Source organism: Ananas comosus, linkage group 10 (assembly GCF_001540865.1).
Source record: "Ananas comosus cultivar F153 linkage group 10, ASM154086v1, whole genome shotgun sequence".
NCBI lineage: Eukaryota > Viridiplantae > Streptophyta > Magnoliopsida > Poales > Bromeliaceae > Ananas > Ananas comosus.
The window spans coordinates 3,672,449-3,697,983 of record NC_033630.1 but is presented as its reverse complement, the minus strand read 5'-3'; the positions used below and the strand labels follow the sequence as shown (position 1 = coordinate 3,697,983).

The window sequence follows — 25,535 nt, the reverse complement described above, 5'->3', positions numbered from 1 at the left end:
GATAAAAAGTGAACATGTATGTTGTACTTGTAGCACCCAGTTTCATTTTATTTTAGCTTTATTTGTTTAAAAATAAAATTAGTACATTTGAAGTTTTTATTAATATATTAATTTGACCTATCTTGTTGTTTATGGGATTAATATTTTCTGGGGATAAATTTTTTTTAATTAATAGATTCATAATGACAGAGTGATCTGATTTAATTTATTTATAAAAGTTAAGAGTAGAGTTGGAATATGTTTAAAAGTAAATCAGAATGTTTATTTGTGTATATTTTTTATGATGAAATATTTGAATTGACGATCAACACTAATAAATTTAAAAAGCTATGCGAATTAGGAATTAAATTTTATAATTTTTCGGAATGTTTGGCTCATATTCAAGTGATTCTAAAGTTAATAATCTTTAATGACTAAAATAAGATNTTTTTTTTTTTTTTTTTTTTTTTCTGAGAGATATTTTTTTTAGTTAAAATTAAGCTATTGAATAACAATATGAGACGCATTTGTTTAAAAAAAAATTAAATATAATATACAAATACTTGAATGCATGAGATACATGCAATTGCTTTGACAAAAATAAATCAGATAAACCTAAAGGTTAGATAATAAAATTAAATTCCATAAATATTGAATAGTTATAAATGACCCAAAGTTTAGATCAATTTATTATATTTTTACCTAAACGTTATAAAGTTACTAGTGGAATTTTATATAATAAATAAAATAAAAATGATAAAAACATACAGAATTTATCTAAATTATAAATTATTTTGAATTGGTTATCCAACCTTTCAAAATTTTAATTTAATAATTTAATATTTCAATTTGTTTGATTTGAATGTATTGTTTATCTTTATATACTTATTTAATATACTTTATTTAATCCTTTTGACTGTAAATTTATTAAAATAATAAATAATTAGTTAATTAAAGTCAATATGCTGTTGACTTACTTAAATTAAATAAATTGAAAAATTGGACAATAAATTAAAAATTTTGAAAGATTGAATAACTCATATAAAATTTTCGACGATAGAGCTTCCAAATTAATGATCCATACCGTGAAATATTTTTTAGAGTATTTAAAACTTTTGAAAATCAAATTTTATAATTTTTTACATTATTTATATTACGGTCAAAAGATTTCAAAATTAATAATTTTTAACTACCGGTATGAAATACTTGCTAGTTTAATGATGTACAAAAATCAAAATCGGCTGAATTTTTAATAGAAAAGTTATATTAACTGTGTAAATAAAGATCAATAACTCCGATCTTAAATTGAAGAATCCAATCATTCTTTTTTAAGACGTTGTTCAATTTTGATCGTTGTTTATATATCCAAAATTTTTATTATAATTTGGAAAAATTATAAAATTTTGTTTTATGTATGTTTGTATAATAAGTTTTATAAAATTAAATAAAAAAGGGAAAACTTCAAATATCTCCCTGTAGTTTCACACTTTCTCACTTTAGTACCCTATGGTTTTAAGTATATCAAGTTAGTACTTTGTGGTTTCATTTTTATATCAAGTTAGTACCCTGTGGTTTCAATTTCTCTTTTTATTATTCATTTCGGGGTATATAATTTAACAAAATATTAAATCACAGGGTATTAAAGCGAGAAAGAGCGAAACCATAGGGTACTAACTTGATACACTTGAAATTACAAGGTACTAAAGTGAGAAAGTACGAAACCACGGGATACTAACTTTGATACACTTTAAACTATGGGGTACTAAAATGAGATAGTGAGAAATCTTGGGGGGGTATTTGAAGTTTCCCAAAAAAAAAAACGAAAGGGAACGGAAGGAAAGATTTTCTTCTGCCGACACTTCACACCCCAAACCTGCAAAATTCTCCAGCCTGGGATACGGATCCGAGCCTAAGCCAATCATCACCTGCCATCCCCAAACACCAAACACCCTTATCATCCACTAACGACACGCCACGTCACCAACCTCGAATGCAATGGTTAAGAACGCATTATAGTGTTTCGAAAATTTAACTGCCGGAACAGTAACAGTTCCTGCGACTTTCTTTCGGAACGAGTTGGAATCATACAAAACAGATTAGAGATGGTGCAAATGCTGATTTTTTGGACTGAACTGGACCGGTTTCTTATATTGATAAAATTAATTTGAATTTCTTTTAAGAGCCGAGACTTGAAAGTGTTGGGAGTGATCTCGACTTTATCTTCTAGTGAGTAGAATCTTGTTTGGACCAATTTAGAGGTAAAATGAATGAGAATTTTAATACAGAATTTTTTATTTATGCGACAGATCTATTGGTGAGTCCGAATGGAGTTGGAATCCGAGGCATGACATATGGGCTGCAAGGGTCCCCCAACCTCCTGCTCTATTATTTGTCGGACTAGTGCAAAATCGCAGTAGGTTAATCTTATTTTTGACTTCGATATATTTTTCTATTTACAGCAATAAACGAAAGCTAATTTTTGACGAATCGAAACAGATCAAAAAAAAAAAAATGGAGCCTCTCGCTCTATTTACTTTACAGATTGGAGATGGATAATATTTTCTTATATTTTTAAATTTATTTATTACTGTTATTTGAAAACGGATCGTAGTAAGAGTTTCGGAGACCCGAATCCATTTGCATCCCTTACCAGCGAACGAGGTGGCAATGTGGCATCTCTACAAAACACGAAATACCGGATCCAGTCGGAGCCAATCGAGCCCAGGTTCGGATCCGAACCTCCCCCACCCCATTTCTCTCTCTCTCTCTTACCCACCCATCACTTCCTTAGTGGAGCATTTTAGCTCTCTCTCTCTCTCTCTCTCTCTCTCTCTCCATTACTACGTTTTCGCTCCATTGGGGAAACGCCGAGCTCTCGTTTCCCCTCGATCGACGAGGAAGGAGAAGCGTTTTCCGCGTAGAGGTAACACGCGAATCCCTCTCTTCTGTTGTGCAATTTCATTTGTTGTAATTGATGTTTGTTTCGTGGTTTTGATCCTGAGTTGGAGCGTAGGATATGTAGGATATGTTAAAAGGCGTTTAATTGATCCGTTTTGTGGTAGATTTTGGTGCATTTTTTTATGTTTCTAGGTCTTTGATGAGATTTATAGCGATCTTTGCTGTTTCCCGAAGAGAATTGCGCGAAAAGATACGATTTTTAACGCCGTTTCTTTTGAATTAGTCTCGCAATTATCTTATTTATTGAATTCTTCTGAGTTTTGCTTCAATTCCTACGTTTTAGGGGTTTTCTGAGATTTCTTAGTAATTTTTCACCCTCTCCCAAGGAGGATTTCGCAAAAAGAAGCGAATTTGACAAAATTTTCGCGTAAATTCACATTAAAGAGAGAAAAAAAAATTTCCTAAATTGAGCACAATTTAATGTACTTACGCACAATTTACTCGAATTTTTTTTTTCTGTATTTATTTACTCACTCCCAAATAGGATCCCGCAAATAAAAGTAAAAAAAAGGAAAAAAAAAAGAATTTTGACACCATTTCGCGTAAATTAAGCTTTATTTGATTTATTTTTGTTTATCTTAATTTACTTTTACTCTAAAATTCGCCGCTGTTTATTCAACTCTAGCTACAGATTAAGCTTCTTTTGCCGCGTAATCTTTGCTCAGCATGATGACGCACGCCAAGTCGGAATCTGACGTCACTAGCCTGGCGGCGTCGTCGCCGCCGCGGTCACCGAAGCGCGGGGCCGTCTACTACGTGCAGAGCCCGTCGCGGGACTCGCATGACGACGGCGACAAGTCGTCTTCGATGCACGCCACGCCGGTGTACAACAACAGCCCGATGGAGTCGCCGTCGCACCCCTCGTCGTTCGCGGGCCGCCACTCGCGAGCCTCCTCCGTGAGCCGGTTCTCCGGAAACCTCCGATCCGGCTCTGGCCGCAAGGCAGCGGGTCGGGGCAAGCGCGGCGGCGGCGGAGGTGGCGGGGTCGGCTTGGTCAATGAGAAGGGGTGGCCCGAATGCGATGTGATCGAGGAGGAGGGGCCGTACGACGGCCTCGATGACGACCGAGGGATCTCGCGCCGGTGCCAGATCGCGCTCGGGTTTCTTAGCTTCGTGCTGCTGTTCACCGTGTTCTGCCTCATCATATGGGGTGCGGCACGGCCTTACAAGCCCAATATCGTCGTCAAGGTATAAATATTTCCTTTCTAAAATTCAAATTTTCCATGCTTTAGTGATTCGTAAACGAAGAAAACATGGTTGTTAGTTTTTGTTCAAGAGTAATTTCGTTCAAAAGCGAGAACTTTGAAAGAAGTAGACGAGAAACGAAGAACCAAATAACACATTTTTCTCTTTTCGTTTGTTGTATACGGAAGCTAATTGATTCGAGAACCTATGCGAACGATCCGAAGCTAAGGATGTTGGCACCTTCTATTATAATTTTAAAGGAGTTTAATCAGCTTTCTACTGAATTCAATCCACTATCTTCTATAGACAGTTAAGAAAAAAAGGAAAAAGGAAGATAAAATTTTGACATGAGGTTTGTATCAGAACTGCTATTTGATCATTTGCTTAAGAAGATTGAGCTTTGTTGACGAACTACAAGTTTTTCGCTCGATCGTTCTTAGATTCTTAACTAATCTCTCGAGTGAAATGTTGGAAATGAGATAGTGACCGCTTGTATGGATAATTTATTCTGACTAGACTCTTTCTTTTTTTGGCAGAGTTTGGAAATGAGTAACTTCTACGCTGGCGAGGGTACGGACCATACCGGAGTTCCAACCAAAATGGTCACAGTAAATTGTACTTTGAAGATAAACGTGTACAACTCCGCAGCAATGTTCGGCATTCATGTTTCTTCGAGCCCCGTTCAGCTCATCTTCTCGGAGATAACAATTGCTACTGGGGAGGTTATTTACTAATGCTTCTTTATTCTCATTTGCCAACATAGATAAAGTGATATAGTTAAGTTCATTGCTTTCTCTAGAAGATTACTCATTGCATAAAAATTTACGGGGATAATTATCTTCGCTGAAATCATCTGTCAAATTTATTTCACATTTTAGCACCTGCTGCAGATACTCGTCTTTAATTTTGAATGACTGTGGGGTGCCTTTCTCTGTTTTGGGCTTTTCCATATATTGCACACTAATAAAATGTGAACCTTTCTGTATTAAAAAAATAAAATAAAATTTGAGTTCTATTTCGCAAGATTAAGTTTAGTTCCCTTTTGTTTTGTTCAGCTAAAATTCTGGGGGACACTATGGCCTCATCCCATGTTTTCTAATATCGTGCTATTGAACTCATTACGGAAACCATGTTCTTAATGTTACCAGTTTTTAAAGCATAGTTTGATTATATGCCATATTAGTTTCTTAACTATTGCTCTGTTATTGGTGGTTGCTGGTTAAATTTGTTTATGTTAGCAGCTCCTAAGTCCTAATCAATCAATTTGACCTACCTAACCTTCACTGCAAAAATTTTTTAGAAAAAAAAGGGAAAAAGAGTGAACAGTTATAGGGAGATGAGTTTTTTTCTCTAGTAATTTCAAATGACTCTAGTTCACACCAGTGCAATTTGGCGCCTAAACATATGCTAAAATTTATACATATGCCCATAAAGACTAGCAAATTTCATTTTGATCAGATTTGTTTAAATAGAAGCTCCAAACTAATAGGCTTTGCTCGTTTCTTGTTTTCCCTTTTTCTCGTCGCAGCTGAAGAAGTACTACCAACCCAGAAAGAGCCACCGGACCGTCTCGGTGGTCATACACGGCGAGAAGGTTCCTCTTTACGGGGCCGGGGCAGGGCTGGCTCTGTCGAGCACCGGCAGCACCGTCCCGCTAACCCTAGATTTCGATATCACCTCTCGCGGTTATGTCGTCGGGAAGCTCGTGAGAGTGACGCATCGGAAGCACGTCACTTGCTCGTTCACCATCGACTCCAAAAACACAAAGCCGATTAAGATCTCGCGGAACTTATGCTCCTTTGCTTGATCCCTGCTCTTAAATTTTTACCAGCAAGGAGATTTGGTTTGCTTGTTTATTGTTAACTAGAGAGGTAATGTTGCTTTATTTATATAGCGAAATTTGGCGATTATTATATATTTGTTGTATGTCGAGAGAAATAAGTCATGTTTAGTTGTTTGCTGTTAATATATTTCTCTATTAATTCCTTAGGCAATGGAGGAGATTCTGCTTTAATAAGATCTACATAACTATGATGTACACTTTTTTCCTTTTGAGCTTGTGTTACAGGAACTGTTGGTGAGTATTTAATTACATTAGAGATAGTTAGATTAAATGTATTATACAATATTTGTTGGAACTTGTTATTGGACATAAACACACAAGAGCTTCATACTTTCTTTTAGTTTGGCATTTAGTTTGCATTTGATAACATTACTGTAGAAACTGATGAAAAAGGAGATGCTTATATTTTGCTTGGTGGAATAAGCCAGTGAGTGAGAGTGAGAGCAGTTCAGTATTTTACTCAACCAAAAAAAAAAGAAAGTGGTGAGTCTTTTGTTTTTGTTTCTTGTATTTATCTAGTGAGAGTTGTTAATTTCTTCTTTACAAACAAACTTTTTTAGTTAGTACTATCTGGTTATTATAAGCCAAACTGTTTTAGAGTTTTTTGGGCTTTGCTGTAATTTTCTGGAAGTGCTGTCCGAGTACGAAACTTACAGCAAATTAAAATTTGAGGATCTAAATTTATAATTTAGACATTAATTTAGTAGAATAATAAAATTAATTATTTTTTTAGACTTTTTGATGCCGTCGTTGCACAATCACGAACTAAGCTGGAATACTATCAATAGCACCAAACTATTGGTGTTATTGATTTTTTAGCCTTTAGATTGAGAAATGGGTGGTTATGATGGTGTGGGCCCTCTAGGGTTGAGTGAGTGATTGGTTGAATAATATAATCTAACGGGTAAAAATAATCAGAGAGTTAAATCTAACGGTGGAAAACTCGATAGCACTAAATTCTTGGTGCTATCGATAGTACCCCGGTCAGACTCCACAATCACTATCTCTGCTCTGACTAATTATTTGCGCATCTAGTACACGTCAGCTGCCAAAAGAACTTGAGCAATACTACTTATACATCTTTTTTGGAGTATATGACGTATGTTTCATTCATCCAGTAGGTGAGGTTATTTCAATAGTTATTTTATCCCACCAGATGCATATCATACATCCCAAAAAGAAATTTATGGATAAAATATTTCAAAAAACTTCGCTAGATATATATAAAGACCCCCTCAGTTATGGGCGAATTCAAAAAAAACCCATCTGCTTTATTCTTTTAATTGATATAATAGAATTAGTAATTCTAATAGATTTATTTTATTTAACAAAATTTGTAACTAAAGTAACTCAATTCTAAAAAAAAAAAAAGTTAAGCAATTTGAATAAAAAGTTAACATAGAGGGGGCTCTTTCAAGATGCCCTATAGTTGAGGGGGTTCTCCATATAATAAGATCCGGCGAGAGGGACATGAGCACCCTGTTTTTAAATTAAAAAAATTAAATTTTTAAAAAATGCACGAAGTGTTGTTCATGTATCGCAACAACGGTTAGATCCTCTCTCTTTTTTATTTTATTTTTTTTTAAATTTTATTTTCTTCACCATTTCAATCGAATCCCGTGCGGTCACTTCTCACTCTCTCCACCATGACAAACCCTAATTCCAAAACCCTAGCCCTCTTTCTCCTCCTCCTCTTCTCCCAATCTCTCTTCCTCGTCTCCGCCTCCTCTCGCATTCCCGATCTCGACGACGACGACGACCTCGCGGAGCTCCTCGCCATCGACGAGGCGGAGGAGAATGGCGGGGAACGAGGCGCGGCGGGGGCGGGGGCGGGGCAGGGGAGGCCGTCGGAGGCGGATCTCCTCAGCAGGGCGCAGCGGATCGTGCGCGAGCTCGGCAGCGACAACGCGAGGCGCGTGGTCGAGGAGAACGAGCTCGTGCTCCTCCTCGGATACGCGCCCTGGTGCCCGAGGAGCGCCGAGCTGATGCCGCGCTTCGCGGAGGCGGCGGTGGAGCTGGGGGAGATGGGGAGCTCCGTTCTCGTGGCGAAGCTCGACGCCGAGCGCTACGCGAAGGCAGCGTCGGCTCTGGGCATAAAGGGGTTTCCGACCATATTGCTCTTCGTCAATGGGACTAAGCTGATCTACTCTGGTGGATTCACAAAGTGAGATCTCGGTTTTGCTACTTAATTTGTAGTAAAACCTTGAAGATCTCGTTAGAATGAGATCTAGTAAATTTGATGTACGAAACCACTTCTTTCTGATTGCTACTACTAATGGTAAAAATGTATGGACACCCCCTCAACCATAGGCCATTTTGAAATGGCCTACTCAATTTGATTTTTTATGAGCTATACTACTTCAACTTCTGTTTTTTTTATTATTAGTATTTGAATGATTTTAGTTAATAAAATTGGATTCTTTATTAAAATTCATAGTGATTATGTTGAATTTTACGAATTTAGTCATTTTTACTAAATGAAATAATAAATTCCTTACTGCTGCTTCTCGGAGTTGAGAAACAGTTCCATAAAGCCCATGTAAACAGGCCATTAAGCATAGTATCTGGATGTTTCCTGTTAATTGGAAGAATTTGTGTTTAGTGAACTGTTCATATATTGTTTTTCGACTTGAGGCAATTATGTTATACATCCCACCACTTGCAGAAACTTTACAGCTTTTTAAGTAGCTCCAGGTTTTACTCTAATGATGTTAGCTTTTTCTTTGTCATATTAATCAGGGATGAAATAATTATCTGGACAAGAAAGAAGACTGGTTCACCGGTTATCAGACTGTCTTCAAAAGATTCGGCAGAAGAGTTCCTCCAAAAGCATCATATATTTGCGATTGGTCTTTTCGAAAATTATGAGGTAGGGAAACTGTTCATCGTTACTTTAGTATTTGCTGTTGCTTGAAACTATATAAGAATGCAGTGGTAGTTTGTATCAAGGAACTTTAATTTACAGGTAAATTTTAGTGGCTGAAATATTCTTGTGGCTTATGGATCGCAAACGTTCTTAGGTCTTATGGATATGCTTATGTATTCTTGTAATCTCCTTGCTAAATTTCTTAAAATATCAATTTGAAAGACAAAGTTATATTGCAGCGACTTTTATCTGTTAGTTTGTTTTCAACCTTATATGAAAACTTCATATTATCCAAGTCTGCGAGCCGTTTTATCATTTGTGCTAATGAGGATCAATCTGCAGAGATTTCAAAGTTTTTTATACAACTTTCCTTTTTTGAGAAAGAAGTCCTGATGCTCTTAAAAAATCAGGTCTTCTATCACAAGGATTTGTGCAGTTTGAAAGCGTTCTTCTTCTATGCTATTTTTCAATGTGATTCAAAATGTTTCACAGTATCAGTAACTCGACATTGCCTTAATCCCCAATAAAGTCCAGTTGGCAAGATGATTCCTCATAGTTTCAATAACTTGATATTTTGATGTCCAAAATAGACTAATAGAGTCTGTTCCCAATCTTGCTTTTCTTATGTTTGTATTATTACTCTCTTTATAGATCATTTTATGTGCTCAGGCTGCCTGAAACTGGTGCATGCTTATTTCTTTGCCTCTTTAATCCCAAATCTGAGCTGAATTTTACTTTTTTCAGGGTCCTGAATATGAAGAATTCGTGAAAGCAGCAACAACAAACAACGAAATCCAGTTTGCTGAGACTAATGATAGAAGTACAGCTGCAGTTCTCTTTCCAGATGTATATGGAAAGAGTTTTCTTGGCCTTGTAAAAAGGGAACCTGAAATGTTTGAGAATTTTGGTGAGTTGACTGTACATCAAGCATCTTTTTTCTTTTTTTTTTTTTTATCTATGTATTTGTTTATTTTGAGTTTTCAGCTTGGGCTTCCTGAGCTTTGGAAAAAAAAGGCAGCAATGTCAACAAATCAACCTGTCTATTTTCATTATTGGGTGCTGTTTGGTGATGTAGTTCTTAATTAGCAATAAAATTTTAAAGGAGACAGCCTCCCAATTCTGTGGCATAACCTATCTCAACCTTTTCAAGTACCAAGTCTTAGTTTTTTTTTTTTTCTTTTTTAATATTAACTCCTTGAAGATATTTGATACATGCATATTGTCAGCAGAATGCTGGTTTTCTCTATACTTCTATAACTCTGATTTCTTGAGAATCAGAATACTTGGGGAAGTGAAAATGCTGATATGCATATTTATTACCTATAATATTACAAATTTAGGCCTAGTCAACTAAATCTGATTAGCTATGTTAAAGTTGAAGGCCTTTTTCTTGTAGCTCCAATATTTCTTTTATTTTATCGAGGCTGATGAAGGGCATTAATTATTTCCTCTCTAAGTGTGTTCTTCATCTGATAATCTGTTGATACTCTTACTGTTAACTATTTTATGTGAACTGGCTGTTATGATGTTGTAAACCCTAGAGGTTAGCCTCTGGACCAATATGGCTCATCATATACTGCTCAATACTAAGCGTGCTTGAGTTACTACGAACAAATGCATGTTTTGGCTTTTGCAGAGGGAACCTTCAAAGAAGAAGAAATTTTGCACTTTGTAGAGTATAACAAGTTCCCTTTGGTTACCGTGTTGACTGATCTAAACTCTGCCAAAGTCTATTCCAGTCCAATTAAACTCCAGGTTCTACTACTTCCATGCATTTTGTGGTAATATTTGCTTTTAATAATGTATCCTTCTGTAAGTTCATATGTATTTGCAGGCAAACTCCAGTTTTCAATCTGCTTATATTCTCTTTAGGATCAGTTACCATGGAAATTTCATTAGCCTATAAATTCTTTCTAAGGTTTCAAAGCTAATGCTTCTGTCTTTTGTTGTTGATGACCAAATGCCTCTGTACTCTGACTCATTATGCATCAGAGCCTTCGCTTGTACATGCTAGCAAAGAAACCTGACAACCATTTCTATGGTGGTCATTGATGGGAAACCTAGAACAGAGTAAAATTATTGCAAATTTTGTTGAATTCTACTAGGTGCTTGAAAGAATTTTGAGGGCCTACATTTCGATCAGTAAGAACATTTAAAGTACAGAAACAAGTATTTTAGGTGATTGTAGCAACCAGCAAGTTCAATTTTTGTCATTCAGCACTAAAGTATCACTCTTGCTAGTGTGACAAGAAAGAATTTTATTCTTTTCATTTTTTATTTTATTTTATTTTGTTTTAGAAATTAGACATTCTTAGGATTACATGTATAAGATGTGATGGTCAGGTTAGAATAAAAATGGGACCATGATGGAAGTAATAATTATAATAACCATAGGGTGGATTTTCATCTTGTAATATAGTCTAAAGCAGATTATTTGCACTTTCACTGTTCTTAAGAACTTAGTAGAATCAATCTTTTAATATACCGACTTAAAAACAACCACAAGCGTGCAACTATACACAAGTACGGACACACTTTTTCCTTTTTTCTCTTTGTTAGATATATATCTGAGGATTCATTGTACATGTATAATTGAATTGACTGTTACTTTTTCAGGTTTATATCTTTGCAGAAGCTGATGACTTCAAGAACCTTCAGTCTCTCCTTCAAGAGGTTGCCAGAAAATATAAAACAAAGGTACCTAACTGCTTCTTATAGATGTCTTCCTTTTATTCATTATTGGATTGTAGTTTAAATCATCTATTCACTATTTTGCTAATTGATGCAGATAATGTTTGTCTATGTAGACTTCACTGAAGAGAATCATGCAAAACCATTTCTTACCTTATTTGGGCTCGAACCAGAAAAAACTATTGTGAGTTCATTCAAGTCTTATTCTATCATCACGTTAATTTAGTCTGATTTCAATCCTCAGCTATGATGTTTTCTTCACATATGCTCATATAGTTGGAATTTAGTTAGCTAATAATGTTTCCGTATTCCAAATGTAGCAGGTTTCATTTTTTCTGTAATTGATGAGACTGGAATAATATATAGTTCTAGTTGATGCACAGGTTACCGCATTTGATAACAGGATAGGCTCAAAGCACTTGATGGAGTCAGATCTTACACAGAGCAAATTAGAGGTACTCATACTTTTTCTCTTTCTTTTCTCCCTTCATCACATATAATGGAAATGTTTAAATCTGTTACCAGGAATTGTGCTCAGGGCTGCTGCATGGTACTCTCACACCATACTTCAAATCGGAACCATTACCAAGTGAAGTAAGCATCCATTTGTTGGATTAGAAATTAGCTAGTTGAGATGCTAAAATTACCCTTATCTTTTGTCTGATGTGATCAACCCCGATAAGCATAAGAGTGATGTCCCCTAGAAAAACTTATATTGTTACTAAATGCTTGGATAGCATATGTAGCAATTTTCCTTTCGCCTTTGGAAGCCACAATAATGTAAAATTTGTTTAGCGTCAACAAATTTTGTATTTTCCTCTTTAGGTTGGTATTGTCGTCATAAATGTAACATATAATGTTAGGAAAATGTGAACTTGATTATTTTCTTTGTTTAATTGTGCATCTTAGTAGATACAATCTGAAAACTTCACATAAAGAAGTGGTCTTCATAAAGGCCATGGCCTAGTTGTGTTCTCACGAAGCTAGACAAAATGGAGTTACCATGCTCTTCGGCATTTTTTGGATGTTTAATATATAACTTTTGCATAGCAATGTTTTATCTGGTAAAATGCAGATGGGAGGTGTTGAAAAGGTTGTTGGTAAAACATTTGATGCTTCTGTCTTGGACAGTCCTGACAATGTTCTTCTTGAGGTACTCATATTATAATAACTGATTTTTTTTTTCATCTTGTATCTTTTAATTTTCCGTCAGACTTTTCCTGGTTCTGGTTAAATTCAGTTTGTTGAAAAATCGCTAACCTTTTTAATTTAAATGGAAGGTGTATACACCGTGGTGCATTGACTGTGAGGCTACGAGTAAACAGGTAGAAAAATTGGCCAAGCATTTCAAAGGAGTAGACAACCTAAAAATTGCCAGAATAGATGCTTCTCTGAATGAACATCCGAAATTGCAGGTCAGTTAATCTACCAACATTTGATGGGAATACTGTTGTTTCTAATCACTATAATACTGCTCTCTCTAGTCTTTGAAAATTTTGTGAGCAACCAAAGAGTAAACTTAGTTTTCTAGCTATTCAGATGTCTGAATCCATGGAAGTCGTATCAGCCATTAGCATCTTATCCACCAAAATATAACCCTCCAGACAATGTTGGTTATAGGAAATTTAACAACTAATAAGAAAAGAATATATGACAAGCATATAAGCTACTTCTATATGTTGGACCAGCCGACATAATGTTGTTAAATCAAGTTACGCGACAATCACATGACCGATTAAATTTAGGAGGAACAATAAGATAAAAGTAATTAATTCTTACTTCGAGCCTTATACTGCCTCATGTGATGTGTCATGTGTTAACAACATTTCAATAGCAACTCCTTACAGGAAACAGAGTAACGGCAGGACAGCAAAGTGTTATTCTTTCAACATAGGTGGTAAAGTGGAAAAGGGCTATATCATAGGGGGTTTTATGAAGTTTTACCTAGTAGCAAACCTCATCAAACAAAATTTTGGATTCATTGATCCATTTATTTATGAACGGCCAAACCCACCATCTTGAATGGATCTTTTTTCTTTAAAAAGTACAACAATATACTAGGATTTCGCAGAGTGTTATAGAGAACAAAGTGAACGCCTCGCCCTTAAGATGATATGAAGGTCAAACAAGGTTTTATGTTATTTGACATAATGAGGACGAGTTTGTATAGAATGATTCAGTTCAAGACCTTGACTACGTTGCAGGTAACGAACTATCCAACGCTCCTATTCTATCCTGCTGGAGACAAATCAAAGCCGGTACGTAAACCCCTATGCCCGATGTACTTAATATCTGTTGTGTACATTTTTTGGCTTGGCGATCTAAAACCTATGCAATTATGCAGATCAAACTGTCGAAGAAATCAAGCTTGAAAGATATGGTAGGCTTCGTCAAAGAACATGTACGATCGAAAGATGCTGAAGTTGTCTCCGATGTTGAGCAAGAGCAGAAGGATGAACTATAATGGATCGACTAAATCAATTCAAATTCCATATATGGATAGTAGATTAAGAAGATTTTGACAGACTTTTCACTTGTTTGAGAAAAAATATTCACAGTATAGAATCTGAATGTAACAGTAGAACAAATTTTGATGATTGGCATCTCCTGAGAAAATAAATGTCTTCAATAATATTTACAGTATGGAATCTGTTGGAGCTTTGTTCTTGATTATGTTGCAGAAAGGTTACTGAAATTGATAAAAATACAAAAAGCTTATTCTCTCTATCTCGCTTTCGCTTTCCGTGCGTGTGCGCATAGAAGATAGCAGAGCACAGATCATACAAGAGGTATGTCTTCAACAAGGTACAGTTGAGCAGCATTATTAGGATGATACAAAGCACAAGTTCTGCAGAAATTTGCACTTACTGATGCTACTAAGCCCTAAACAAAGATATGTTCCTCTAATTAGATGACTTGCACAAATCTTTTGTGTTATTTTGGTTGGAGGTTTTTGTAATTCTACAATCTAGAAAATAACAACATGAACACATGCTTAAGCAAATGTTTGGATCAGAATAGAATAACTGATATTAAGACTAAGAAGAACCAGCACCAGTGCCATGAGACTGCACTATCTCCATCTTTCACCCACCATTGTAAGGAAAGAGGTGGAAAAGCAAAAATGGTAAATTGGGGGATTTGGAGCTCATGCATGGTCAAATGCTTTTATCGGATAACTCATATATTATCTTTATATCTAAATGCTAATTATATACTTTTTCATTCTTAGTTAATCTGGTAGCGGATAGGTTATATATGCTCATAAGAGTATCAAGTGAACACAATCAGTATTTAGTACATTTGGTTGTTAACTTGTAAGCTTGTAAGAGATTGGGAGTTGAAACTCCCACCAATTCATTCGCAAAAAAAAGGTTTCGCGCTCCTTCACTTTAATAAAGTAGGGTTCCTTGGATTCTAGGGACCTTGAAAGGGTAATGTCACTCAAACAAAAAACAAAAACCAAAAAAAAAGGGGGCAAATCTTGTTCCCTCTGATGTGTTCTAGGTCAGCCATGTGGGTAAATGTAGATCAAGTAGCTAACACCCCCTTCCAATCTTGCTTCATAACATATGATTAAACTAGCATTAATAATCTATAAGAAGAGGCCTAGCTATCAAATATGTGAAATCAAATCTAGCTATACAATAAAAAATAAAATGAGAAAACAAATATGATCTGCCATTGCTGAAGGAATAAAATGATATGTATAAGACACAGCTCTGATCGCAGAAAAGGAATGAATATATGAAGAAAAGAAGCAACTTTGAAGGCATTTTTATTATTAAGGCTAAACTGTTGTTAAAAACTCGGCTATAAGAGGTGAAAAGGGCTAATTCTCAAAGCCCTTTTTAAACTACAAGAGAGCGAAAAGCCCGCGGTGTAACAAGTTTCGATAATTTATCTGCTGCCTCCATCTTCTTGATGCTAAGGTTGGTACTTGCACAGGTTCTCGAACCCCATGTACTCGTGGTGGCTGATCTTCTGAATCATGTTCGAAATGCCGACTCCACCTGCAGGATTCGCCAAATATTTTACGAGAACATGTGAGGGGCACGCGCAGATATTTTAGATTGGAGAGATGGGATATTCTTACCTAACGAAATTGCACTGACGAAAATGGTGAAAGAGAGGATGAAAATGATGAGAGAAGCCCTCCCCAGTATGTTAATCAGCTTTCGCACTGCATGTTGGCCTATAAAAGCAGCAACTGTCGCCACGGCGACAAAGAATAGAGCTGCCACCCAAAATGCGAGATAATGTTCGCGAGAATCAGATAAGGAGAAAGGAATGGACTTAAGTGCATAAAGGAACCAGTTAAGTAGTGTTAGTGAGGGAACTGGATAAGTTCCTTTAGACAAGTTTTGCGTAAAAGAGAGAACAAATCGGAAACTTCTATTACCGTAAGGGACAGGAAAGCGCTTTAAGAGGTAGTACTCGACCACCGACATCGATGCAGAAAAGGTCATTGCAAAGGTGGCGGTCGCACTTGAGACCTGTACAATGATTATACCCAGCAATTAAATGCAATCCAAAGATAAGCAAATTCATTTAATCAACTCTCTTCTTGCCTAATTTGATTGTTGTGATCTACTGGATGCAAGCAAGTGTAGAATAGGAACTGGAATTTGTTGGTTCGGAATATAATTGAAGAATATAATGAACTTACTTGTGGAGGAATGCCCAGTTCCAAGAAAAGAGGCCCTAGAATGAATCCTCCTCCCAGGCCAAGGAGTCCGCCCACTACTCCCGCGAGAACACCGAAAAAACAGTACAGAAATAGCTGAAGAACTCTAAAATTAGCCCCTTCATCTCCCTTTGACGCAATCACTCGCCTTCCGGTGAATAAGCTGAAAGCCTCGTATCCGGTCACTCCGACAGCAACAGGAATCTGTAAAATATTTCTTGTAAGTAACTTTGTGACATTCTCCATTTAAGTACAGATGAAGCATGGCGCAATACCTGAAGCATGTTTAATGTCCAGTACGATATCGAACAGTTCGACGTATTATTCTGCATAGGACATTAAAAAGTGAAGTTAAATTTATAAGCATCTTTGGGTTAAGAATGATTATGAAATGATCCTGAATACTTGGAAATAAGCTCACCTTAATAATTTGCAACACGAGGAACGCAACCCACACGAGCATAAGAAGACCGAGCTCTTTCCAGCAAACATTCTCAAAAATTGATACCTGAATTTGTTATGTGTTAGTATCTCGGCATAAGTCGCAAGAAGTTAGTTGCGCATAGATACCTCAGAATCTGGAGTCTTCGACCCCTTCTGAGCATTTCCTGGACCAGTAGGGATTGCTTTGTACTCTATCTTTTCATTTTCTGGGCCAAATTCAAACAGGAATTGATTTACCATTTGTTTTCGCTAATTGTAACTTCGAACAAGCAACTGTAAAGAAGCTTCTATTTGCTTACCATTCGACTCGGAACGTCTTGCGGCCTCCTTCGATTACGAAAAACGACAGAAGAAAATCAGCATTCAAATTGAATTACCATGTCAATTGCACCGAACCCAAAAGACGACAAGGCATACCTTTTTCGCAAGCGTTTCTTTCTTCCACGTATCGACGCCCTTCATAAATGCCTTCGACGATGTTCCTGTGAACTAGGATTCGTGAAAATTTTGGCCTTTTTACAGACAGATTGATAGCAAAGAACTTTTCAGAGAGAGAACTGATCACCTAAGAACAGGATGATCAGAAGAACTGTCACCATCCAATCGGCAAATAGGACGTTAAAAGCGACTCCAATGCTGATACCGAGCATGAGCATCGGCTGGACGAGCAAAGCTAAGTCATAGTCGATTATGGGCATGTCAAGAGTCGGATGCCGAAGCTTAAGGTTGTAATAGACAGTTGATCCTGCTGCACCCATGATCATGCCTGCCCAAATAGGCCACAATATCAAGCTCTCGAAAGCGCGTAAATTTGAAGAGCATTTTGAGTTGCCAAACTGAACAAAGAACAGGATTCTAATTGTGGTAACAATGACTTGAAGTTTCTAAGTGCGCAATTTAATCAAGGCAAAACAAACAACGAAAAAAAAATCGCCTAATGGGCGAATGCAACATGCATTTTGTGCTCCCAAATATTGGGGCTTATGTTAAGAGTATAAGAGAGCCTTTTTTTTTTTTTATACTGATATTTTCATTAACATGTTATCAAAGTCAGTTCTAAACTCTCTCAGCACTACGTGGTTGTGGATCTCTACACATATCATTTTATCTGTGAAATTTCGCCTATTGCTTCTTCTATCAGTACACGTGACATGATTCATCTGATCTCCACCATGTGTGTTAAATAAGTATATGCATTATTAAAATGTTTCCTATAATTAAATTCATATTTGGTAACTTCTTAGGTTCCATTAACAAAGTTGGTATCTAAATGTACACTTTTTACTCACCTTCCAAGAAATTTCCACTAACAACACATGGAAAGTGTACTTCCATGCTCCTAATGCTTCACAATGTTCATGTACACTAAATCAAATTGAGATTACACCAACAAAAATTAAGGTATAAACGCACATAATTTACCTGATTTATAGACTATTTTAAATTAGCTACTCAACCTTTCAATTGTTTGATTTGTACTGGATAACAGCACTTTGACTTTAAAATTTAAATGTGTAACTTATTTTTTACAGATACAACAAGCGCATTTCATACAATTCTTGCAAATATAAATTCATTAAAGTAAGTTAAATCACACAAATTTAAATGCTGGGCGGTAAAGTTAAAATTTAAAATTTTGAATGATTAGATAGCTGATTCAAAGAGATTTAAAAAGTTCAGATAAGTTTCGTGAGTTTTTACGTGAAATTAACAAGAAAATACAAAATGGTTTTAAAAAAAATCCTACATTTTGATATCGCAGTGGATGATTTGGGATCGAACCCGATGATGAGCGTGAGCATCGGGACGAAGATCCCGCCGCCGCCGACGCCGCCGACGCTGCCGAACGCCGCCCCGAAGAATCCGATGATCGACCCCACCACAATTTTCCACCCAAATTTCATCTCCTTAACCCCCCCAAAAAAAAAAAAAAAAAAAAAAAAACAAGAAATAAATATCGTATAACATAAAATTTCACAAGAAGATTCAACTAAAACATCAACAAAATTTAAAAAAACAAAAAAAAGGAAAACGAGAAAATTTACTCACTGGCCACGAATGCTGGTACGAGGACTCATTGGGTTGCCACAAAAAGTTTACTACTTTTAGTAAATAATCCGAGGCGCCGACATTTCCGTTTTCGGAAACCTCCTCTCCCGCCGCCGTCGCCGCCGCCGCCGCCGCCGCCGACAACACGAGACAGCTCAGCACGACCGGCGCCGCCCTTCTTTTCCTGTTCTCTGAAATCGCGTTCGGGGTAAAGTCGGCGCCGGAGAGAGAAGCAACGCCGACTTCTTATGCGGGATTCGAGTGGGCGAAATTAACGGCTAGCGCGGTGGGTCGCAGTAGTTATAATATTTTGAGTACGAAAATGCCCCTCGGAGTTGGGTTATTTACATCTCGAGGAATACCCCTGCGTACCACATGGTCCACATCAATATTAATCGATTTTTTTTTTTTGAAAAAAATATAATATTTTTTAAAATTTTATACTAAATTATTATCCAAAATTGAATTTTTACTGGTTTTTACCGTAATAATTAAGAATTATATATGTAGCGATTGAATAACTTTAATAAATTCTTTTATTAGGATTCAGAAAAAAGGGGGGTCAAATTTTTAATCAAAATAATTTTAATTATGAATTTTAATAAATAAATAAATAAATATTATTTGACCACTATTATGTAATTTAGCAAAAAAGTTAAGATAGAATATTTAGTTGAATTTTGCTTATCTTTTAAATTGAAATAAATTTGAATTTAAATTGATTCAAAACTTTAAATTGTATCGACCGATATAAGTTAAAATATTTATCAAAAGATAAAACCAAATGAAAATTTAAAAATATCTTTCAAATATAAGTGTGTTTTAAAAATATCCACGTAAAAATTTGACAAACCCAAAACCTTTGTTTGCACTTTAATATATAGTATAGATAAATCAATAAATAAATTATATATATATATTTTTTTAAAAAAATAGATGATTAGGTACAATTAGTGCAAATTTAGAGGGTGCAACAATTTTTTTATTTTTTATTTTTTATTTTTAATCCTATACACAAATGCCTTGGATCCTTAAATACAATAATGGGGGAGGCATATAGGATTCAATGGAGTATCCAGAGCCGTGCGTGATGGATCGGACGTACACGATTGGTGGATGTAGGAGTGGTCTACGGTGTACGGTGTACCAACCCGATTCAGAAGTTTCAAATAGCTTAAGTGCTTTAGTGTGCTCTCCAAAGCATCTCTGTGCTCTTCATTTGCTTCGTCACTTAAAATTTGATTATTTAAATCATATTTTTAACATTCTACAAAAAAAATTATCTCCCTATCCACGTGGTCTGTAGCGGTGGTGTTTGATTCCTCGAAAAATCGTAAAAAATTATTTTTAAATAATTTTTTAGAATTAGAAAAACTACTTTTAGGTGAAATTTGAAAGAAAAATTATATTTTTTTTAAAAATAAAAGAGATAAAAAATATTTTTTCGGCTGTAAAATTATTAACTCGAATTATTTTTCACGATAATGAAGTAAGAATCTCGCTTGCAAATTTTCTTTCTTCTTTTTAGGTAAAAATGTTGGGAGACCCCCCGAACTATAGGTCCTTCGGAGATAGTCACCCTAAACTATTTTTTACTTTGGATTGACACTTTTTAAATTGGGTTAATTTCATGCACGTTTCTGCAAATATAGTAAATTGCAAATATATTGCTACATAGTTCAATTTTTAGATCGATGTTGTCTCTGCAAAAATTCTAATATTTTCAGATATGTTCCTACCGTTAGAATTCGTTAGAAAATTTTAGTTAGCCATAGGTTAAATATTTAATTCTGGTTAATTTATGAGATAACTTGACATTTTTGTCCCTCTTATATTATACTGTTATGACTTTTGGAGGAATATATTTGTAATGACAAAATTAATATTTTATTTAAAATATAAACAGTTCTATAACGGTAACAAACAAGAGGGATATTTTTAAAAATATTAGAATTTTTCAGAAACAATATATAAAAGTCGAACTTTGTAGGGACATATTTGTAATTTACTATATTTGCAGGAACATGAATGCATTTAACCCTTTTAAATTTCACTTCTTTAAAATTAAGTGATTGTAACTAAAAAATAAAAATTTATTAAATATTTTAAAATTTTTAACTACTTTTGAAAAAGTACAACCATATTAATTAACTGATATTATCTAATTGAATCAATAAATGTCATAAAAATTTTAACTTAAATAATAATCAGAATAACTCCAATAAAAAAAATAGAAATTAAAAGAGTGTTAATCAAAACGATTTAAAGTTGAGGGGCAAGTTTCAGAATCGCCCGTGGGGTTGTTTTAGCATTTGGCCCTCTTAATTTTTTTTCTTTTAACAAACAATCCCATCAAATTTATAATTATAATTTTAATCATATTCGCGCCATACAGGCGCCATATCAAAATCACGCAAGCTCGGTAGAAAGGGACGTTATGTTGAATACGGTGAATCATTCATCGTATCGTATTCAATTTATTCCCCCTCTTTTCTGTTCACGTGGCGCTAATGTGGTACCTGTGTTGCAGGGATAGGATTAAAATTATAATTATAAATTTGGTGGGACTATTTGCGAAAATAATTTTTTGAGAGACCCAAATGCGAAAAAATAAAAAAAATCCCTCGCCCGCGGTTGAGAAGCACGTGGGGGCACGACCGTAATTAAATGGAAATGCCGGGGTAATGTGGAGGCGGCGCGTGGTGGGACCCACCCCCGGGACGGGAGGGTATTTCGGTCTTTTCATCTCGCGATCACGCGAAGCGCACGGGGGAGGGGGGTTAGGAGGAGAGGGTAACGTGTAAAGCAACGGCTCGGGAGTTGAAACGTGGAAAAGGGCATCGTTTATAGCATGAACGAACGGTAATGAGAAATTATTAAATGCACCCGGTGCACAATTACACCTCATACACCTCACCACTAAAATTGTCAAAGAAAAAAAAATTTAACTCATTGAATATGCTTTGATATTTGGAAATTTCATATGTATGTAAAATTACACTATTAGAAGTGCGCATGCAACGGACGCTTTGCATTAAAAAAAAAATTTAAAATATTACTTCTTAATTTTGATGAATTAAATAATTTTTATATAATTATAATCATCTAATTTGGTAGAAATGTAGTAAGAATTATAGTTAATTTATTCAAAGTTTATTTTGTTTTAAATTTTAAATTTTAAATTTATTTAAAAACTTAAATTGTATTGAAAAATCTATAAGGTATTTTAAATATAAATATATTTTAAGAATAAAGAAGTATTTTCAGGAAAAAAAAAATTGACATATCTAAAATTTTTATTTGCTCTTTTACATATAGTATGGATAGTATGGATAAATTGGATCACTAATTTCTCATAAATCGAATAATGAAATTTTTTTTCTTGCATTAATTTTTTGGACTACTCAAAGCATATAATTTTTTCTATAGTCTTTTTAATTATTATAGATCATATTTATTTGATTATACTTTAATTATAAAACATTAATCATCGAATATAATGTGCAGTGTAAGAAGTGTTCGTCTACACTTCTAGTTTGTTTGTGTTCAAACATTCAAAAGCATGCGTTATGATCTCAATAGTCAATTTGAAAAAACCTGATTTGTGACAAAACCAATTCTATTATTTTAGATGTCGCATTAAAAACAATATGCTAATTTTATATAAAGAATTATACTAATATACTTTTAACTAAAATGATGATTTTTCATTGGATTGGTACTTTCTTTTTTTGGTAAATACTTATTTGAACTATGAATCATTTTGAATCGGCTATCCAAAATTTTAAAATTTTAATTGTACTATCTAATCTTTCGATTTGTTTGATTCGAGTAAGTCAACAATACTTTGACTTCAAAATATGATATAATTACTTTAAGGGTGCGTTTGGTTCGCGCTATCCTTTTAAGATTCCTAGTATAATCCAATAGTAATAAAAAAATATTATGGTGTCTGGCTAAATGCATTAAGTAAGCTAGTTGGTAATATTGGATTTACTTAGAAATGAGATTCATCCCAAAATACTAATCTCATTCCCTTGAAGAATGGTGGGTATCCTCATATTAATGGATTAGGATAATCATAATATGTCTAATCTCTCTCTTTCTCTCTATCTACTGGCTAGTTAGTATTATTTTTCTTTACAATCTAATCTTATATCTCTCTCTAAACTTCAACTCTTTTTCTCTCTCTAAACTAAGCTCTCTCTCCCCTCTTTTTCTAAAATCTCAACTCTCTCACTCCCTCTAATTTCGACTTTATTTCTTTTCCTATTTCTTTAATTATGTTCTCTCTTTCTAACCTATGTTCTCTCTCCCTTTTTTCTAAAAAGATGTTGAAATTTTTGGTAGCATTATCTAAAATTAATTAAAGAAATAAATATATAAATTAATTGTATATTTTTTGTAATCTTAAATAACATAATTAAATAATATGACTGTGCGAACCAAATACAAAAATGTCACATTCTTAGTAATAGGGTGCGAACCAAATACAAAAATGTCACATTCTTAGTAATAGGGTGCATAGGAATAAGATTCTCAGACATCTTTTTATTTCTAGTAATTTTTCATAGTGCGAACCAAACGCACCCTAATAGATTTATAGTTGTGAGAATTTTATGGAGTATACTAATTAAATCTGTAAAGATAAACGGCGATTTAAATTTTTAAATAAAAGTGTCGTTGACTGAATCAAATCAAACAAATTGAAAGATTGTACAGTAAGATTAGAATTTTTAAAAATTAGATAACGAACTCAAAATGGTTCATAATTCAAATAAATTAGGGCAAACTTCAATTACCACCCATGTGGTTTCGCACTTTCTCATTTTAGTACCCTGTGGTTTAAAGTGTATCAAGTTAGTACCATGTGGTTTCATCATTCTCTTTTCGGCGGTTCCTCTATTAACATTTCGTTAAATTATATACAAAAAACTTCAGGTACCCCACCTAGATTTATCGAATATTTACTTTAGTATCTTTTAGTTTTAACTTTATCACTAATTTAATGAAAAAAAATTAGTGGAATGGATAATAAAAAGAGAAAAATAAAACTACAGAGTATTAAATTGATACACCTTAAACCACAAGACACTAAAGTGAGAAAATTCGAAACCACATGGGTACTTTTTAAAGTTTTTCTAAAAAATTATGTACATTTTTACCATTATTTTTTTAATGGAAAATTTGTTGCAAACAGAACTTTTCAATGTGAATAGTTCTGGGCCAGGCTGAAAATCATGGCCCAATGGATCACATAGGTTAACTAAATTAGTAAATTTTTGTGTCTACTCTATTTAAACATGAAACTAAACTAAAAAAAAAAAATAGAATTGAAGATAAGTATGATTTGTTGAGAATGTTAATCTCATATTTGATAAAAATTAGAATCTTAATCTGTATATAATGCGAGTGGTTTCTCCATCTATCACATTTAATATGTGGATTGAATTTGTGCTCTTTAACATAGTTTCTAAGATTGCTTCACACCTTTGACCTTCCTTATATACCAATTTTTTTGATTTTGTTATATTTTTATTTTCTGCCAAATAAAGGCGTCTCGAGTTTACGTCATATAAAAACTCGCCTACGTAGAACTCAAGTAGTCTCCAAATATTCATATTTATTTATTCCTCACGTCTGTCTCTTCCGCTCCTCACTTCCAACAAAATAACTATGCTTTACATCAGAACAAGAACAACAACGTTATCGACCATTTCTAGTACAAATGACAAACAGTTTAATGGTACCAGATATTTCAAATTTGAAACCTAATTATTTTATATTTTAAGTTATGTTTATTTCTAGATAAAGCGAACAAATTTTGTTGTTTATATGTATCTTTTAATAATATAATTCCCACACTTTAAATAATACTCAACCTAAAAGTGAGTGAGCACCTTAATTTCCCCTCTCCTCACCCAAAGAATCTCCTCTCCAACCTAAATCACACGTTTAGAATCGCTTGCACAATTGAGCCCCATTCCAAATATTTTTTACTTTTCTTTTTTTTTTTTTTTGGATTTGGTTTAGGTTAGAAACCATCATTTTTATTTGGGAACTATGCACAAATACCTCCTAAATTTTGAAGTTTTAATAAATAGGTTTCTAAACTTTCAAATTTAACATCCTAAACTTTATCGAATAGTTCAATAAATTCTGTTTTCAAGTGAATATACTAATTAAACACTTATTCTCGACAAATATCTTACATATGATCTTATAAAACTTCAAAATATAATACAAGGACCTATCTTATTGTTCTAATACTTGAATAAAAATAGTTAAAATAGAAAATGGATTCTGCTTATTCTTTAATTCTTATACTATATTTTTATGTGCGAAAACAGAAGAAATAGATTTTTTTTTCCTTTTTTATTATGAAGCGTAATAAAATTATTTGTAAGAAATACTATCAAAATGGTTATATAATTAGTAATTTCCTTTGGGGGAAAGGGCCAATTAGTATAATATTTAATAAAGTTTTAGAACATATAGTTACCAAAATTAAAAGTTTAAGAAGTCATTTGAAAAAAATGTAAAGCTTAGATATGTGTCTATGCGCTTTTTCCCTCATTTGGTATTGCCGACTCTTTCTTTTTTAAATAAAAATTTCATGTAAAATAGTGTACATGAGAATGGTGGATTATTCACAATTCGTATATTCAGAGTATTTCTTGACAATAAAAAATAAAAATTTAGAAAATTTTTTTCTCTTGTAGAACTTAAAAAAAAAAGTTGTCATCTATTATTTCACCAGAATAACATTTTGTTTATAACTAGCATTTTTTTTATAAAATTGTCATCAATTTTAGTCTTTAAAATCTTTCATG

The 25,535-nt window shown here is 34.2% G+C and overlaps 3 protein-coding genes across 5 annotated transcripts; 2 read left to right on the top strand and 1 right to left on the bottom strand.

Annotated features, from left to right (window-relative positions):
• On the top strand, window positions 2,746-6,214 carry LOC109716428. 3 transcript variants are annotated; one of them, XM_020241868.1, is made up of 4 exons: window positions 2,746-2,902; window positions 3,603-4,125; window positions 4,659-4,844; window positions 5,651-6,214. In XM_020241868.1, exons 2-4 carry the CDS (start codon window positions 3,604-3,606, stop codon window positions 5,927-5,929), a joined length of 987 nt encoding a protein of 328 aa, XP_020097457.1. In that variant the 5' UTR covers window positions 2,746-2,902; window position 3,603; the 3' UTR covers window positions 5,930-6,214. The 3 variants fall into 3 exon arrangements, with proteins under 3 accessions (XP_020097457.1, XP_020097458.1, XP_020097459.1); XM_020241869.1 differs by having other exon boundaries at window positions 2,754-2,902; window positions 3,563-4,125; XM_020241870.1 differs by having other exon boundaries at window positions 2,756-2,902; window positions 3,569-4,125.
• Window positions 7,563-14,195, top strand: LOC109716677 (protein disulfide isomerase-like 1-5). The gene is made up of 12 exons (XM_020242222.1): window positions 7,563-8,129; window positions 8,705-8,834; window positions 9,576-9,738; window positions 10,468-10,586; window positions 11,448-11,528; window positions 11,620-11,706; window positions 11,906-11,977; window positions 12,048-12,116; window positions 12,598-12,675; window positions 12,803-12,937; window positions 13,727-13,780; window positions 13,867-14,195. The coding sequence occupies exons 1-12, from the start codon at window positions 7,612-7,614 to the stop codon at window positions 13,984-13,986; spliced, it is 1,626 nt and encodes a 541-aa protein (XP_020097811.1). The 5' UTR covers window positions 7,563-7,611; the 3' UTR covers window positions 13,987-14,195.
• On the bottom strand, window positions 15,271-18,871 carry LOC109716716. Its single transcript, XM_020242265.1, has 12 exons — window positions 18,703-18,871; window positions 18,401-18,560; window positions 17,219-17,419; window positions 17,071-17,135; window positions 16,953-16,980; window positions 16,780-16,859; window positions 16,631-16,717; window positions 16,485-16,535; window positions 16,192-16,413; window positions 15,925-16,018; window positions 15,619-15,759; window positions 15,271-15,535 (listed from the first exon to the last, which is right to left on the bottom strand). The coding sequence occupies exons 2-12, from the start codon at window positions 18,555-18,557 to the stop codon at window positions 15,450-15,452; spliced, it is 1,212 nt and encodes a 403-aa protein (XP_020097854.1). The 5' UTR covers window positions 18,558-18,560; window positions 18,703-18,871; the 3' UTR covers window positions 15,271-15,449.

Excerpts from the sequence above, each read along its gene's own strand:
- LOC109716428 (XM_020241868.1), top strand. The coding sequence starts at position 3,604 with ATGATGACGCACGCCAAGTCGGAATCTGACGTCACTAGCCTGGCGGCG. Across the intron at positions 4,126-4,658 it reads AGCCCAATATCGTCGTCAAG|AGTTTGGAAATGAGTAACTT; the intron begins GTATAAATATTT and ends TTTTTTTGGCAG. Across the intron at positions 4,845-5,650 it reads TAACAATTGCTACTGGGGAG|CTGAAGAAGTACTACCAACC; the intron begins GTTATTTACTAA and ends TTCTCGTCGCAG.
- LOC109716677 (XM_020242222.1), top strand. The coding sequence starts at position 7,612 with ATGACAAACCCTAATTCCAAAACCCTAGCCCTCTTTCTCCTCCTCCTC. Across the intron at positions 8,130-8,704 it reads TACTCTGGTGGATTCACAAA|GGATGAAATAATTATCTGGA; the intron begins GTGAGATCTCGG and ends CATATTAATCAG. Across the intron at positions 9,739-10,467 it reads TGAAATGTTTGAGAATTTTG|AGGGAACCTTCAAAGAAGAA; the intron begins GTGAGTTGACTG and ends TGGCTTTTGCAG.
- LOC109716716 (XM_020242265.1), bottom strand. The coding sequence starts at position 18,557 with ATGAAATTTGGGTGGAAAATTGTGGTGGGGTCGATCATCGGATTCTTC. Across the intron at positions 16,019-16,191 it reads AACTGGGCATTCCTCCACAA|GTCTCAAGTGCGACCGCCAC; the intron begins GTAAGTTCATTA and ends ATCATTGTACAG. Across the intron at positions 15,536-15,618 it reads CGTCAGTGCAATTTCGTTAG|GTGGAGTCGGCATTTCGAAC; the intron begins GTAAGAATATCC and ends CGAATCCTGCAG.